At 44.1% G+C, this 18374-nt stretch overlaps 1 protein-coding gene across 2 annotated transcripts in view; it reads left to right on the forward strand.

Annotated features, from left to right (window-relative positions):
• Window positions 1-18374, forward strand: part of HADH (hydroxyacyl-CoA dehydrogenase) — a 48563-nt gene that overhangs the window by 21262 nt on the left and 8927 nt on the right. For both annotated transcript variants that reach the window (XM_082389145.1, XM_082389146.1), the window contains exons 2-5: window positions 2786-2914; window positions 4016-4173; window positions 11058-11184; window positions 15029-15118. In XM_082389145.1, the coding sequence (XP_082245271.1) occupies window positions 2786-2914; window positions 4016-4173; window positions 11058-11184; window positions 15029-15118 (504 nt within the window). The remainder of the gene's footprint in view (window positions 1-2785; window positions 2915-4015; window positions 4174-11057; window positions 11185-15028; window positions 15119-18374) is intronic.

Below are 18374 nucleotides of genomic sequence, written 5' to 3' on the forward strand. Positions count from 1 at the left end.
GAGTCCTAACCACTGAACCACTAGGGAAGTCCCTTGCTGTCTTTCTTTGTCTCTCTTCCCTTCAGCTTTGGCACTGTCTTGTTCCAAATGTACTTGAATTTTCCTCCCCAACCCCTTGAGGAGCAAAAAAGCCCGAGTGATGCTGGAGCTGAATTGCGGGAGAGTGGATTGGGGCCTGGGCAGAAGGGGGAACCTGAGGAATTCTGTCTGGCCTGTTGAAAGGATGACCTAGGTCAGAGGTTAAGAGGAACAAGGTGAAAACCACGTGTGTTATTCCAGAGGGACTGTCAGACAGAGGAGCAAGACGAAAAGGGAAGGTCCCCAAGCCAGCACCTCTGCTTGCCCCGCCTTGCAGACGAGGTGCCCGACCAGTGGTCATCACACCTCCCTTCACCTGTTGCTCCCCAGGGCTGCCTGCCTCAAAGCAGTTCAGTTTCATCACCAGCTGCGTCTGGAATTTCAGATTTATTTTCTTAGTTTTCTGTGTCAGGGTTCCTCACCAAATTCCCCCCACTTCTCCAGGTTTGGTGATTTACTCACAGGACCAGCGTAGAGTCATCATCATGGCTATAACTTATTACAGCAAAAGGATATAGAACAGAATCAGCAAAGGGAAAAGGTGCGTGGGGCAAAGTCTAGAGGAGATCAGGTGCCAGCTTCTCAAGTCCTCTCCCAGTGAAGTCACACAGGACACACTTAATTCCTCTAGCAGCAAGTTGTGACAGCACGCGTGAAATGTTGTCTACTAGGGATGCTCATTAGAGACCCAGAGCCCAGGATTTTTATTGGGGCTGGTCACATAGGCACCCTCTTCCTGGCAAGCACCAAAATTTCAGACTCTCAGAAGGAAAGCAGTTGTGAGTGTAAACCATATTGCGCAGTTTAGATACCGCGAGCAGGAACCCTCTCCAAATGTACGTTTCCAGACACCAGCCAAGAGCCTTTCTAAAGATAACAGTCTCACAGTGTGGTCTTTTCTGCACAGTTTCTAAATTTGCTCTTGCCTTTTTACTTTGAATTTATTGAATTGGAGCTTCAGATTTGTGTCCAGTGATTTGAGGTGTTGGCAAGATGGGCCTTGGTCTGTTGTTACTTAGGGAGAAACCTGGTCTGGACTGATGGGTGTTTAGCTTTCGGGGTGTTATTTTACTTTGACCTGCTGCTGCCTGCAGCCTGTGTTTTTGCCGACAGGGCAAGTTTGCTTCTTTCCTCTGTTTTTATATCAAGATAACTCATTCCGTTATCCCCATTGCCCTGCTGTGGTTGTCAGACCTTCCGGTCCTGGCAGTGTTTCCTTTTCTTGGTTCCAGGCTCTGGGGTGTTGGCGGTGCTTATGCGGCCTACAGGCCCCACAGGCTCAGACTCGCAGCCCTAAGTGCAGTGTTCTCAGGGAGACAGTGTTGTAATTAACTTCCATCTAAAACCTGTCTTATCGTTTTTAGAAGTGTTCCTTGGAAATCTTTCTTTGGGATATGAACATTTTTTCCTTTGCGTTTTGCTCTTCTGTTTCTGTCTCTTTTCCTCTTTGGTTTTCAACTTTGAGTTTTTAGTTGCCTGGTTTCCAGAATCACATCACGATGGTGGTTTAGAACTACTCTTTACTGTCATCTCTGGGCAGGTTTGTTTCCGCTAACCTGCCCCTCTTTTACGTACCACTGGTCCACAGACGTTCTAAAGCCAGTGGTTCTGTGGGGTCTCCAGACCCTGAGAGGCATCTCAGTTGTGCTGTTATCTTGCATCACTGATGTTTGTTTTAGGCCATATGTGTCCTATTACTTATGGCTTGAACTGAGTATAACACCTACCTGTAATATGAAATAAAAAATTTATCTACCTTTTCCACAGTTTTTGCCAAAGCTATCGGCAAACTGTGATGAAGTAGGTAGGGCTTGACTTGTCATTGATTGTGGCTAAACTAGGCTGGCTCCATGCGAACTTGGGGCAGCTTCACTAAACGTACCCTCAGGATTTAACCAAGATGGGCAAGGGGACGGGAGGGGAGTTTTCCTTTTAAATCGGTTGATGACAACACCTACTTTCATGGGAGTCTTGTCACTAATTAGCCCTTGGGGACATGAGTCTTTTTGCCACCACTGTTAAAGTCTTACCCATTGCTGACTTAAGGACTGCAGCGGAGCTGAGCCACGGGTCAATCTGCACAAGCTGGGCCAGCTCTAAGGAAGAAAGGTGGTTGGGGAGGGAGCAGGTGTTCTGTGAATGGGCTGTTGAACACTTGGGATAGGACTAATGCAACTGAGGAGCTGAGTTTTTAATTTTACTTAGTTTCAGTTAATTTAAGTAGTGTTGTGTGGCTAGTGGCTTCTGTGTTGGACAGCACAGCCCAGGGTAGTGGTTACAGTGTGGCCTTCAGAACCTTGATTCAGATCCCAGCTCTGCGGCCTACCTATTGTGTGACCGTGGGCACATTTCTTAACCTTGTAAGGTTGTTTTGAGAATTGTCATCGTGTTAAGGGTTTAGAGCAGTGCCTGGGAAGAAGTAAGAAGTGTGTGTTTAATTACTGTTGGCTTATTATGTTTACTCGGTATTTTGAGTAGAAGGGTGTTAGAGTTCATGTAGAATATGAAACTTTACTGTTTCTTTGTTTTTGTTTTGAGCCACGCCCACACGGCTTGCAGGATCTTAGTTCCCCAACCAGGGATTGAACCTGCACCCCAGTGGTGAAAGCGCCGAGTCCTAACCACTGGACCACCAGGGAATTCCCATCTACTGTTTTCTTTTTTAACTTTTATGTTTTCTTGCTTTTTTTTTTTTTTTTTGCTCCAGGTTGCTGCAGCAACTGGCCACACAGTAGTGTTGGTGGACCAAACAGAGGACATCCTGGCAAAATCTAGAAAGGGAATTGAGGAAAGCCTTCGGAAAGTGGCCAAGAAGAAGTTTGCAGAAAACCCCAAGGTAATTTCTTGTCATCAGTGTCCTCAAGACCAGTCCTCTGACCACTTCACATTTGTGAGGGGGTTCTGCCCTTTGCTTGCTTTTTCAATTTGTTTGAATTGAAACTTTAGGCCAGTATAATAGGCCTAACTGTAGGCCAATATAATAACATAATCACTAAATATTCCATGGGAAATATTGAGGTTAAATAAAATTAATTTTACCTGTTTCTTTTCGCTTGTTAAAATGCAACCAGTAGAAATTTTAAATCACCTATCGTCTTGCATTATATTTCTGTTGAACAGCTCTGATAGTTGCTTACTTCTTGATGACTTTGGATGCCTTTAGCTGATTGTGACCATTTTGAATCCTCATGGGCAAATTACATTTTGAAGTAAAATGGCAGCTGATAGGGGCACTGTCTGTTTCTGCCCTAACGGAGGTCTCTTTGCGGAAACGTGGAGGCACAAATGAGGAAAAGACAGGACTGTGAGCTCTTTTAGAGCAGAGACTGTGTCCGGCGTGCTTTTGAACCACCCGTTGCCGGCACATGACGGGCGATCATTATTTGACGAGCGACTGCTGAGTTCAGCTTTCTGACTCCTCGCTCCTGCCCTTACTCAGCTCTCCCCTGCCTCCTACTAGAGGGAGATAGTCAGCACCACCTCTCAGACTCATGGATGGGGCTGAGCTCAGCCTTTGCCCTTTTCTGGAAGACAAATTGCAGGCTTCCAAGAAGCCCGTCATGGAACAGTACATGGCTGGCTGGCTCTTCACTCAGAGCAGATAGAACAGGCCAAGCCAGGTGCTGTGAACAAACAGTTTAGTTGCTGGAGCAGAGCTGACTACGAGCTTGAAAGGTTATGACTGACACATGACAGTGTGCTGACCAGCAGTTGGGATTGTTCACAGGCTGATTCTTGCCCTGGTGTCCAGAAGTATATTGAGATGCTGTCTGCCCTAAGAAGAAACGTAGGGAGTTGTATTTCTCAGAATTTCAGGACACATTCAAGTTGTGTCTGGGGTATCCTCGCCCTCCTCTTTCCTCTCGCCTTAGCAGCAAATCACACACCATTTTCCAGTGAGCCCAGTGACTGTTCCCTTCTCACTCCACTGCATTAGGCTGGCGATGAGTTCATGGAGAAGACCCTGAGCAGCATACTGACCAGCATGGACGCAGCGTCCGTGGTCCACAGCACAGACCTGGTGGTGGAGGCCATCGTAGAGAATCTGACCGTGAAGAGCGAGCTCTTCAAGAGGCTGGACAAGTTTGCTGCCGAGTACGTGATCTCTGGGAGATCTGGTTGGGTCTGGGGGCTTCCTCCTGGGCACCTGGGCTTTTCTCCTGGGAAGGAGTCTTCTGACACTAAGACTTTTTATTGCCCTACAGCTGCTTCCAGAAGAGCTGACACTGCTTCCCTTTTTCTCCATCCCCCACCCCCAGTTTGCTTCCCGAGGCTCGGGCTGCCCTGATCTGATCCTTGTCCCCAGATGAGGGTGGAGTTTCCCATGTGAAATGAAGGGTCCGTCCAGGGACAGGCCTTCATCTCTTGCAGCGTCTTTGTCATGGGCCCTCCCAGGCCAGAGGATGGAGGCACTCGGACATGTCCTTAAATGTCTGCTGAGCAACCTCAGAGCAATTTGGTGTGTCCCCTCTTTTGGGTGGAACCAACAGCATGACGTAACTGAAGGGAATGCTTCTCTGTCTGCACAGTTTTCTAGGACCCTCCTGCTTTGAGCTTTCTGTGGGTTAAATCAAAACACTCTTAGGAGCCATTAAGGAGCACTGAGTTCTTACCCAGCTTCCTGGCAAAGGGTGGGAGAGGGGAGCCAGCCTCATGCGAGTCATGCACAGGGCCGCCGGGCTCAGGACTGTCTGTGCGGTGTCAGCAAGCTGTGCACATGTGCAGCTCTAGTTCTGCGTGTGGCTCTTGGTGATTCTGACACCTGATGCATTCATTCATGCTCTTCTTGTGGTTTGCTTGGCCACGCTTCACCCTTCTTGGTTGGGACTCAAAGTCAAATAAGATTATATGACAACAGTAATTCTTAGGCAGCCACCAGTGAGCACTGGCTAAAGAGAAACACTTGCATACCAGCCTGCTGGATTGTCAGCTCTTAGAGCTCTATGGTCTGGTGGCCGGAGAGGCCCTGCCCTGACAAAGAGAAGAGGCCTGTCTTTCTGTCACCTGTGTGTCACTCTGCTGACCAGCATGCTCGTGTGCTTTACAGGGGCATTTAGGGGCTGCAGCACCATCTGACAGAAACAGAAGGTTGTCTTGGTAGGGGTGTTGACTCCCAAGTCAGCGGGGAACCCTCTGAGTCAGTAAAACACCCACTCCCAGAAAAGGGAGTATTGTCAAGCAGGTTGGTCTTTATTGGAATGTTGGTCATTCCCTCGTGACAGTGACGGGTCTGACTACCCTCTTTTGTCAGCGTCGAGTAAGGGAAGGACTGTTAGGGGAAAGTCAGGTGGCCTGGGGCCTGGTGCCAGGCCCCCCCCCCCCACTTCCCTCTCTGACCTTGGACAGTCATGAACCCTCTCTGACCCTCAGTTTTTTTTTTTGTTTTTTTTTACTTTTGACTGTGTTGGGTCTTCGTTTCTGTGCGAGGGCTTTCTCTAGTTGCGGCAAGCGGGGGCCATTCTTCATCGCGGTGCGCGGGCCTCTCACTATCGTGGCCTCTCTTGCGGAGCACAGGCTCCAGACGCGCAGGCTCAGTAATTGTGGCTCACGGGCGTAGTTGCTCCGCGGCATGTGGGATCCTCCCAGACCAGGGCTTGAACCCGTGTCCCCTGCATTAGCAGGCAGACCCCCAACCACTGCGCCACCAGGGAAGCCCGACCCTCAGTTTTATCATCTGTTATTTGAGTTCAGGAGTTAGGGGTAAATAATTTCCAAGACCTTCCCAGTTCTAACTCTAAGACTAGTTGCCCTGTCCGTGAAATGGGGGTAGTGTTACCTATTGCACAGGGTTGTTTAGGAAACTCGTGTAACTCAGCTCACATTTCCGGAGAGCTACTGTATGTCAGGCACTATACTAGCCTCTTTCACCTAAGTTTATATCATAAAACAGATGTGACACGTGACAGGACCCGTAGTAGGCACGCCATAGATGTGACTTTGCTTCTGGCCCCAGCCATCCTCCTCCACACTCTTGTTTTCATTTTAGATCACCGCCTCTATTGAATGTTTGCTGAATTGTTGTTGTTGTGTTTTTTTATTGATAAAACAGCTTGATTGAGATACTTTACTGCTTAGTTTTGCAGTTAGATCCTATAATGGGAGACGAAAATATATTCTAGTGATAAAGTTCCACTTGGAAGCCCTGATAAAACAGTTGCATCCTGGAAGAGAGCACAAATTCCCTAGCTGCAGTATAAGACGTGCAGATGAAAAGCTTCCCTAAGGCCCATGGCCCATCCCAGCTGAGTCCTGGCTCCCCACTTTTGACAAAGCATGGGCTCTCCTCCACCACAGTCCACCATCCCCTCTAGTCTTCATACCTGGGGGTGTTTCCAGTGACCATCATGCTTGTGCTGTTGATTTTCTGTTGGTGCATTTAAGAGGAAAGTTTTTTGGTACATGAATGTCAGAAAGGGAAAAACAAAAGATGGTCCTAGAGAGTCAAGTGTTTCAAGGAAAACGTGAGAGTGTGCTTTTTTGTGGAAGATAACATGTACATACGTCGTGTTTGTGTTGAAGGAAGGCAGTGGGAGACACTGTTAGTAGCCGAGCCAGCCTGGCCGATTAGGAGAGGTGGCGGTGGAGGTCTGTCGGCAGGAGACATCTTTCTCCTTCTGGTAATATGTGTGCTGGGAGTGTCCTGGGTTGGAGACACTCGGCACTGGGCCCTGATGTACAGTCTTCCTTCTGTATCTGTCAGGGTTGGTTCCAGGACCCCCTGTGAATACCAAAATCTGAGGATGCTCGAGTCCCTTACATAAAGTGGTGTAGTATTTGCATGTAACCTGCGCAATCCCCCATATACTTTAAATCATCTCTAGATTACTTATAATGTCTGATACAATGTAAATACCATGTAGACTTCCCTGGTGGTCCAGTGGTTAAGACTTTGCTTTCCAGTGCAGGGGGTGCAGGTTCGATCCCTGGTCGGGGAGCCAAGATCCCACATGGCTTGCGGACCAAAAACAACCCCAAAAAACATGAACAACAGAAGCAATATTGTAATAAATTCAGTAAAGACTTTTTAAAAAATGGTCCACATCACTGTAAATGCTATGTAAATCACACAGCAAGTCCAAGTTTTGCTTTTTGGAACTTTTTGGAATTTTTTTTTGGAATATTTTTGATCCGGGTTGGCAGAACCTGTGGATCCTGAGGGCCGACTGTAACTTCATTGTTTAACGAAACGTGCTCTCCAGCCAGTGTGCCTTTGTTTCCCCTTTTTGCAGATGAGTTGCCCTTCAAATGTCCTATAAAAAGATGCCACACTCATCAAAGATGAGTGTGTAACCCTCGCCTTTGGGATAGCCCTTTCTTAAGGGGGGTGTGGAACCCCTGCTAGCACAGCCTTGGGTTGTGGAGACCCTGCTGCTGTGCTTCAGGGCACGTCAGCCACTCCTTGTTACTGCACAGGGTCTCCTTGCCTTCTGTGATGGGGGATGGTTTATAGTATGTGACGGGATAATTTATATTATTTTCCCCAGGCCAAAAAGCAAGAAACTTTGAAAACTAGAATTTTAAACCTTAAAAAAAGTCTTTTTTTTTTTAAAGGAGAAGCCCCTCTAGCTGGCCTTTAAGTTGGCCAACTGAGAAGTTGTTTGAGAAAGGTCAGTGTTCTTGTGCCGTAAAAGTGAAATGCTGTTTATGTCAGAGAGTGTTCTGCCTATGCTTTCCTCTAAGAGTTTTATAGTGTCCAGTCTTACATTTAGGTCTTTAATCCATTTGGAGTTTATTTTTGTGTGTGGTGTTAGGGTGTGTTCTAATTTCATTGGTTTTTTTTTTTTGCAGTCATTTTTCTGTGCTTTTATTTTATTTTTTTTAATGGACTAGATTGAGAATCTGCTTTATTTTTTTTGTGGTTTTTTTTTTTTTATACAGCAGGTTCTTATTAGTTATCTATTTTTTTAAATAGCATCTTGCTTTATATTGATTTTCTTTATAATTTTCTTTTTTTTGAATTTTATTTATTTTTATACAGCAGGTTCTTATTAGTTATCTATTTTATACATATTAGTGTATACATGTCAATCCCAATCTCCCAATTCATCCCACTGCCCCCCTGCCACTCCCGCTTTCCTCCCTTGGTGTCCATATGTTTGTTCTCTACATCTGTGTCTCTATTTCTGCCTTGCACACTGGTTCATCTGTACCATTTTTCTAGATTCCACATATATGTGTTAATATACGATATTTGTTTTTCTCTTTCTGACTTACTTCACTCTGTATGACAGTCTCTAGGTCCATCCACGTCTCTACAGATGACCCCGTTTCATTCCTTTTTATGGCTGAGTAATATTCCATTGTCTGTATGTACCACATCTTCTTTATCCATTCATCTGTCGATGGACATTTAGGTTGCTTCCATGACTTGGCTATTGTAAATAGTGCTGCAGTGAACATTGGGGTGCATGCCTTTTTGAATTGTGGTTTTCTCTGGGTATATATATGCCCAGTAGTGGGATTGCTGGGGTGTGTTCTAATTTCATTCTTTTACACGTAGCTGTCCAGTTTTCCCAGCACCACTTATTAAAGAGACTGTCTTTTCTCCATTGTATATCCTTGCCTCCTTTGTCATAGATTAGTTGACCATAGGTGTGTGGGTTTATCTCTGGGCTTTCTATCTTGTTCCATTGATCTATAAATCACAGCAAGATCTTTTTCAATCCACCTACTAGAGTAATGAAAATAAAAATGAAAATAAACAAATGGGACCTGATTAAACTTAACAGCTTTTGCACAGCAAAGGAAACCGTAAACAAAACAAAAAGACAACACTTAGAATGGGAAAAAATATTTGCAAATGAAGCAACCGACAAGGGATTAATCTCCAAAATATACAGACAGTTCATGCAGCTCAATATCAAAAAAAACCCAACCCAGTCAAAAAATGGGTGGAAGATCTAAGTAGACATTTCTCCAAAGAAGACATACAGATGGTTAAAAAGCACATGAAAAGATGCTCAACATCACTGATTATTAGAGAATTGCAAATGAAAACTACAATGAGGTATCACCTCACATAGGTCAGAATGACCATCATCAAAAAAATCCACAAACAATAAATGCTCAAGAGGGTGTGGGGAAAAGGGAACCCTCCTACATTGTTGGTGGGAATGTACACTGATACAGCCACTATGGAGAACAGTATGGAGGTTCCTTAAAAAACTAAAAATAGAGCTACCATATGATCCAGCAATCCCACTCCTGGGCATATATCCAGAGGAAACCTTAATTCAAAAAGATACATGCACCCCAATGTTCATTGCAGCACTATTCACAATAGCCAGCACATGGAAGCAACCTAAATGCCCATCAACAGAGGAATGGATAAAGATGATGTGGTACATATATACCATGGAATATTACTCAGCCATAAAAAGGATGAGATAATGCCATTTGCAGCAACATGGATGGACCTAGAGATTGTCATACTGAGTGAAGTCAGACAGAGAAAGACAAATATGATATCACTTATATATGGAATCTAAAAAAAGGCTACAAATGAACTTATCTACAAAACAGAAATAGAGTTACAGATGTAAAAAATACACTTATGGTTATGGGGTGGGGGAGTAAGGGGCGGGGAGGAATAAATTGGAAGATTGGGACTGACACATACACACTGCTATATATAAAGTAGATAACTAATAAGGACCTACTGTATAGCACAGGGAACTCTACTCAATACTCTGTAATGGCCTATATGGGAAAAGAATCTAAAAAAGAGTGGGTATACATATATGTATGACTGATTTACTTTGCTGTGCACCTGAAGCTAACACAACATTGTAAATCAACTATACCCCAACAAAAATTAAAAAAAAAAAAAAAAAAGTGAAGTGCTTTCCTGGGCTGAGCACACAAAGGGTCTTCCTTCAGCCTCTGGTAGCCACCATCTAGCACACCAGCTGCTTTCACCTCACTCTTCTCTCCTCTTCCCAAATTACTAGTTTCTTCTCCCTTCCCTTCTCCTTTCTTCCCACTTGCCCCTGATTTCAGGCAGATTGTAGTATTGCCTTTTGAGCAAGCAGGAACCCCCCAATCTGGTCGTAAGGAACCACTCCCCTCCCTGCGCTGTGACCAGGCCCTTGTGGTTGTAGTTAGCATTAGGCCGTTTTGTGTACATTTATCCACGAGGTGGTGCTGTAGGAAAGCCGGTAAGTCTTGCCTGTCTCTTTAAATATTTGCCTGTCATGCCTTTGGCACCCCACTTTATTGAGGTCTTAAAAAATTAAATTGGGTTTAAGTCAGTATGGATTTTTTAAATTAATAATTTAATATTTTATATACTCAAAAGAAGATGGTACTGCTTTTTTAAGGAGATTTTATAATAATAAGAATGCCTTGAACTACATTTATCATGTGTATACATGTATCCTGCCTTCCCCAAGTCTACTAGTGTAACCTTAAAACTTCTTTTGGATCATGTTGGTTTTCTTCTGTTTTCATTTTAATTCCCAGTCAATGGAAAAGTAAAGCTTTTCACTTGAAGGGAAAAGATTGTAGTTCATGTTTATGTCAGATGTTTCTTGTTAAGGATTCAGGTGTTTCTTCACAGTTTTTTGCTTCTTTTGAGTGTCTGTGATGCATCCTGTTTTTCCTTAGTCTTTGTTCACTTGGAGTTTCATCTTGTGACCGACGTTGTTGCCTCCTTTTGTTTCTCACATACCGTGTGAGTTAAATAATGCAAGTAGCCAGGAGAAATTTTGCTCCCTAAAATTAAGGAAGGATCGGTAAAGACTGCGTAGGCTTTTGGAACAGGTAACTTTTGAATTTAAAATTTCAAAATTTAAATGAAACAGGTCACTTGATTTCAGCCTCTTGTGTGAAGCTGTGTCTTTTCCCTGACCTCCTCTAGGGCCAGGAAAGGACAGGATCTGGGCGGTAAGCAGTCACCTTGTGTGTTGCACCTGAGAGGAGTCCTGACTGCTTCCAAAGATGGGACTCATTCCAATACTCCACTGTCTTTCTCTCCACAGACACACAATCTTTGCCAGCAACACTTCCTCTTTGCAGATCACAAGCATAGCCAATGCCACCACCAGACAGGACCGATTTGCCGGGCTCCATTTCTTCAACCCAGTGCCCCTGATGAAACTTGTGGAGGTCAGTGGGTGTCTGCTTGTGTGTGCGTGCTTTTGCTCTGCCAGCTCTCAGCCCTGCTTCTGTGAGTTGCACCCTCCCTGCCACTGGGGATTGCACTGGATAGATTTTAGTGGCAGGGTGGAGGGTTGTCCTTGTGCTTGGATTTCTCTGGCCAGACTCTCCTTTCAGAGCCAAAGGAAGAAACAGCACCTAATATCTAGGAAGGCCCCTGTGCTTGGTTTTTTTGCAGCCCTGTGTTCTGACCAGTGATGTCCAGGAGGGCTATTAACTTTGTGGAATGTCACTTACTTGTTTGTGCCATAGCTGATGGGCAGTGCAGAGAGAGGCCTCAGACTGGGAAGGCCGCACTAAAGACCACTAGCTTGATGAGACCACAGAGGGGAGAGCCACCCATGTTCATATTGTCTTGTCCAGGTCAGTTTGTCTAGGCTGGATGTGGAATTCTATTAGAAGCCTGGTTTCCCACAGGAGCCGCTGTAATATACCCTGACCACTGTTCCCGGGGTGAATTCAGCCCCAGGTAACAGGGCCTTGATATTGTCACCAGGGGAGGCACAGCTCCCGTGTGTTGTGATCAGAGCTATTAAAGCAGCTAGTGGGAAGCAGCCACATAGCACAGGGAGATCAGCTCAGTGCTTTGTGATCACCTAGAGGGGTGGGATAGGGAGGGTGAGAGGGAGACGCAAGAGAGAGGGGATATGGGGATATATGTATATGTATAGCTGATTCACTTTGTTATACAGCAGAAACTAGCACACCATTGTAAAGCAATTATACTCAATAAAGGTGTTAAAAAAAAATAAAAAAGCAGCTTCCAGTAGCCTTGAACCTCCCGACCTCAAACCTGGGAGGTGGAGGAAAGTGGCCAGGGAGGGCTGCCAGCGATCCTGTTTGGGCTGCTTCTACTTGCTTGCTTGGAGTCTTAGGTACCAGGGAGATGGAGTCACTGTAGATAATTTGCACCTGAAATGTGGCAACTTGCCTTTAATAGGGGGGCTAATTACAGGGTCTGAGGAGCAGCTGCTATTAAAGTAGCATTTGTGCTGAGGCTGAGGAGTTACTGCCATGCGCGAAGCGTGGGGCTGTGGATCCAGGTAGGCCTCCGGAGACCGGCCGGGGCTCCCTGGGCGCGCGTCGGGGTCTTTTTCTCCACTGCTGCCTTCTCCTCCAGGCCCCTTCCCCTCCCGTGTCCCCTCCCCCCACAACATAAGCATTAGCATCTAGTTTAAGGGTGACTACGTTTTCTTACAGTTCTCTTTCAAGGACAGCTCTGACCCATCTTGCGATAGGAATTATCTGTTCCACTAACATTGCTTCTTAGTTTCTTCCAATTTACTGCCAATCCCTAAGGCTGTTTTTGAAGAAGTTAAGGAATGAAAGGGAGGGGCACAGGGAATAGAAGAAACAGCATTTCTCCTTATGCAGAAAAGAGCAAGGAAGTGGAGTGGAATTTTCAGCATTTCAGTACTTAGGGACTAGTTACTTTTTTGGTTACCATATCATGCACATAATGTGTTTCAAAGATAAAGACACATTTTGTAGATTTACTTCAAACTCTTAATACTGTTTTCAACTGCATTTATCTCATAATGTCCGTCTGTGTCTTTAGAAATATGGCACGTTGATTGTTAACAGTTAATGCTTGGCAAGTGTTAACATTTTCTAGAAAGTGTTTTCCAAAAGTGCTCTTCTTTATGCAACTTTCATTTTTAACTTGAGCATTCATGTATGTGTTGCTGGTGGTAAGCACCACAATGAACCGTAAGTTGAGTGGCTCTTCTTTACTTGGAGCTGGGCTCAATTTATATGTGTATATGTATGTTTTTTCAGACCTTGTGTTGGAACAGAATATATGTAGCACATTGCTACTTGTCGAACGAATGAGTAGATATGCATCCCTCCTGTTAAAAAAAAAAACCTATAGTATTGACTCCTTTAAGCCAACAAATTATTTTTTTAAAACTTCATAATTAGCAGCGCTTGTCCTAGCTCAATCTATACGGTTCTGATGGAGGTGATTTTATACCTCCTCTTGAATAATTCTCGTATTGCTGTTTGATTTGTGATACCTGCAGAGCAGTTTCTGGCCCATCTCATCCCATTCCTCAGCCCCATCTTCATGGTGCTTTTTTCTCTTTCCACTCATTTACTTCCCTTAGTGCCATAACGTAGCCCCACACCCCAAGCTGTGATCACATTAAAACATGAATGATAATGATTCTCTTCATTTATATAGAGTTTTTCATCCTGCACAGACACTAGCTCATTACACCATATAGCCCTCTTAAAAGAGGGAGGATGTGTCAAATATCACCATCCCAATTTCATATAAGAAAGGTGAGGCACGGAGGGTTGATTTGACTTGCCTAGGCTCATATAAAGGGTCTGATGTAGAAGCCAAGCCTGTTAGCTTTGACTCTGGTTGAAGTTCCTTAACTGGCATTTAAATTATATATTTAATTTCTATATTTTTTTAAGTTTAAATTCATCTGGGTCTCTCTCCATTTGCTGAAATCTAATTGCTGACAACGCCTGAGAGTGGACTGCCAGGTGTGGCCCTTGGTGCTGACTTCTGTAGAGCCCAGCAGCCCACTGTGAGTGGGGTAGCAGTCATACTCTGGCAGTGCACCTCATAGAGAAGGTCAGCAGGACGGCCAGGAGCCTTCCTGAGGCGCCTGGCAGCTGGCAGGCCCCAGCCATTGGCTGGTGTTCGCTGGTTATGGAAGCCTTCCTCTGGGATGAACCTGTCCTGAGGCAAAGGGAGCTGTTGGGCTTTGGGGCATCTGTGTGGGAGCGGGCAGAGAAATGGGGGGGTTACTCATCGCAGAGTCCACAGGACCTGGGCGACCTGAGTGCACCTCTGTTCCTGAGGCTCCTTCTCATCTGTACGCTAAGAGAAGGTGTGACTTCATGCAGAGTACCGTAAGGGCAGTTGTTACACTCTAGTAGACTTCCAGTTACCTCCCTGAAATACTTAACAGTAGCAAGTAAAACCCTAATAAAAGCCAGCATTTACTGAGCACTTCAGCCCTCGTAGGAGCTGCCCTTAATGCTTTACTTCCTAATCTACTTCCATTCTCACCTTAACTCCTTGAGGTAGGTAGAGTGATTTCAATGTCATTTCAGTTTCAAGAAACATTCCCAGGGTCACAGAACCAGTAAGTGGTGTGATTGGTATTTGAACCCAGGTCTGTCTCAGTGACAAAACCTGTAGAACTCTCCTGCGCGCGCACACACACACACACACACACATTTATATGTTTTTTTTTTAATTTATTTATTTTGTTTATTTATTTATTATTTTTGGCTGCGTTGGGTCTTCATTGCTGTGCACGGGCTTTCTATAGTTGCGGCGAGCAGGGGCTACTCTTCGTTGCGGTGCACGGGCTTCTCATTGCGGTGGCTTCTCTTGTTGCGGAGCATGAGCTCTAGGCCTGTGGGCTTCAGCAGTTGCAGCACGTGGGCTCAGTCGTTGTGGCTCACGGGCTCTAGAGCACAGGCTCAGCAGTTGTGTGGCACACGGGCTTAGTTGCTCCGTGGCATGTGGGATCTTCCCGGACCAGGGCTCGAACCCGTGTCCCCTGCCTTGGCAGGTGGATTCTTAACCACTGCGCCACCAGGGAAGTCCCCACATTTATATTTTAAGCCTTGATTTTGTGTGTTCTGCAGTAGTCCACTATCTTAAAGTGGACGTTTTGTTTCTGGCCTGAAATCCTTCTAATCTGAAACTAAAATTATTTTTGCCACCTGTGTGGCAATATTTGATCAGTGTTTCCTTGAACTGTTCTTTTGAGATTGTTTGCTGACTTTCTGGTTATAATTCTTCTCTGCTTTGCGTTTCCAGGTCATTAAAACACCAATGACCAGCCAGAAGACCTTTGAATCTCTGGTAGACTTCAGCAAAACCCTGGGAAAGCATCCTGTTGCTTGCAAGGTAGAGTATGGATAGCTTGGTAAGAGGGTGATTTTTCTCAGAATCTGATTTATTCCAGGTAGGATTCTTCCATAGTAGGATGATGTGGGACGTGGGCTACTTTTGCTGCAGGCCTGTCCGCAGGCTGTAATGAGCAAGTTACATCCAGCAGGGAAACCGGACTCCTAAGCCGTGCTCAAGGCCATCAGGTGGATAGTCTGCAATCCAAATGGAGCCATGGCTTCAGCTCAATTGAAAACTCGGATTTCTCTCTGGGTCTTGACTTTTGTCTCTTGATGAGTGAGTGTGTTTCCATCAGTGGTTTTTGTTACCCCATCAGCTTCAGCTTCTTCTGGGCCCTGAGGAACCAGAACCCTGTGTGTCAGGCACAGCCTGGTGGCACATGAATCCCGAACAGAAAACTGGGGCTTCCCTTTTGGAAAGAACACTGCAGGTGATTAGGGAAATGGTGTGAGAGAGGTAGAGCCCACCTCAACCAAGGTAGCAAAAAACGAAGCTGTTTCTCAGTGGAATGTTGCTTATGATTTTGTTTGTGTTGTTTTGTTTTTCAGTAAGAAGTGTGGTGGGTGGAAAGCTTCCTCCGGCCTTTTTCCCCTGTCTTGAGATACCTGGTATTATATGTAAAATTATCCCCAGCTGCTGTCACCTACTTTGTTTTGATTACCTTCAGTCTCTACATTTGCTGTAGTTCCTCTTCAGTTCCCCCCAGATTTAGGGACTGCACTTCTGCATGACTTGGCTGTTTTTCTGAAAGGACAATTGTGTCACAGAATTCCATTACAAATTTTTATAAATATGTTATCTACTTTTTTGACCATAATCTTTTTTATTTTTTAAAAAGATTTTTTATACAATTTTAAAAGGTTACTTTCCATTTACAGTTACTACAAAATATTGGCTATATTCCCCGTATTGTACAATACATCCTTGAGCCTACCTGATACCCAGTAGTTTGTATCTCCCATTCTCCCACCCCTGTATTTCCCTGTCCCCACCCCATGGTAACCACTAGTTTGTTCTCTATTCCTGTGAGTCTGCTTCTTTTTTGTTCTATTTACTGGTTTGTTGTATTTTTTAGATTCCACATATAAGTGATATCATACAGTATTTGTCTTTCTCTGTCTGACTTCACGTAGCATAATGCCCTCCAAGTCCATCCATGTTGCTGCAAATGGCAAAATTTCATTCTTTTTTATGGCTGAGCCGTATTCCATTGTATATATATCATGTCTGCTTAAGCCAGTTGTCTGTTATGGGCACTTGGGTTGTTTCCATGTCATGGTTATTGTAAATAGTGCTGCTCTGAATATTGGGGTGCATGTATGTTTTCAAATTAGTGTTTTTGCTTTTTTGGATATATATCCAGGAGTGGAATTGCTGATTGACCATAATCTTTTAAATACCATTGTGGTTCTTCTCATACCATAGTTTTGCTTTCTAAAATAGTCTCAAGTCTGAACTCACAGTATTGTATTAACCCATGAAAACTCAGATTGTTCATGAATCATCTGAATCAGTCATCTGTCGATGTGGGCCCCAATAGTCTTCCACATGCCAGTCCCCCCGGTGGAGGTCTGTAGTGTTATATTAGGGAATCTCATTTTTTAACACTCATTTTTTTTGGTCTAGTCTTATGGTTTTAAATATTTTGGATTAAAAAAAAAAATCACATTAATAACCAGAGGGTATGGTTGCACTTTTTCTTACCGGTTGATGCTTTGTTTGTGGCAGAAAGTAGTCATAGTGTTAGAAAGGACATCAGCCTGCAGCAGATCAAAAGCCAGGTATGAAAATGGAGGTGCGGGAACAAGCCAGGGACGGTCTTCAGCAGCACAGTCATTAATTCATGCAGAGTGATGATTCGTTCTTCCATCAGACTGGCCATGGCAGATGCAGGCCTGGGAACTCTGGTCTCATAAAATTGCCCTTGTTACATCATTGCAGAACTCTCTTCTTAGGTGATACCTTAGGGCTTTGGGGGCGTCTTTCAGGGTCAGTTATTCAAGCTCTTGCTGAGGCACCCAGACGACAGAAGGCAATCGCATAGAACAAGGGTCAGCAAACTTTTCTGTCAAGGGCCAGGTAGTAATATTTTAGGGCTTATGGTCTCTGTTGCCACTACTCGATTCTGCTGCATGGACCATACCAGCAGAGAAGTGTGGCTGTGTTCCACTAAAACTTTATTTACAACTGGATTTGGCCTGCAGGATTGTAGCTTACCAACACCTGACACAGAAGAATGGCATGAACGTGCCTAAAATGTGTCTTTCTTCCTAGTAAGACTTCACAGGGAAAGTGTGGTGTGAAAAGGTTAAGGCCACGGACTCTGGAGCCAGCCTGCCTGGGTTCACATCCTGGCTTTGGCACTTATTAGTTGTGTAACCTTGGGCAAGTCACTTAACCTCTCTGTGCCTCAGTTACCTCTACCTCACGTAGAGGTAATAATAGTACTTGTCTCACAGGGTTATTATGAGGAATAAATGAATTAATATTTGTAACGTACTTAGAACAAACAATACCTGGTATATAATAAATACAGTAAATAAAGTATATTTAATAAATATATGTGTATGAAAAATGTAAGGTGTATGATTACATAAAATTAAATTGCTTAATTAAAGGGCTGTGTCTCTTTACATTCTACCAATATTATGAGAGTATCACTCTGCATCCTCAACAGCATTGAATATTATAATGGGGAAAAAACCTCTTGCCAATAATCTTACTGGCAACATGCTATTTTGTTCTAATGAATATTTCGTTAAATATTTTGTGAGTTTTAGCATGTTTTCCTTATTGAGTTCTATGAGCTCTTTATGTAAATGATTTTAAAACTCCATTTATTATATATGGAGAAAATATTTTTCCCAGGCTTCTTTCTGATTTCTAACCTTGTATATGGTGTGCTTCATGTATTCAGATACCCTACCCCATCCTGAATTTCTACAATAAACCTTTTGAAGTTGAAAAGCATGTTCGCCCTAGTTAGTTTTTTAAAAAGTTTTTATTACAGTATAGTTGATTTACAGTGTTGCATTAGCTTCCGCTGTACAGCAAAGTATATCAGTTATACCTATATCCACTTTTTTAGATTCTTTTCCCATATAGGTCATTACAGAGTATTGAGAAGAGTTCCCTGTGCTACACAGTAGGTCCTTATTAATTACCTATTTTATATATAGTAGTATGTATTTGTCAATCCCAGTCTCCCAATTTATCAACCCCCCCAACTTTCCCCCGGTAACCATAAGTTTGT

This window comes from Balaenoptera borealis (genome assembly GCF_965194805.1).
Source record: "Balaenoptera borealis genome assembly, chromosome: 4".
Lineage (NCBI taxonomy): Eukaryota > Metazoa > Chordata > Mammalia > Artiodactyla > Balaenopteridae > Balaenoptera > Balaenoptera borealis.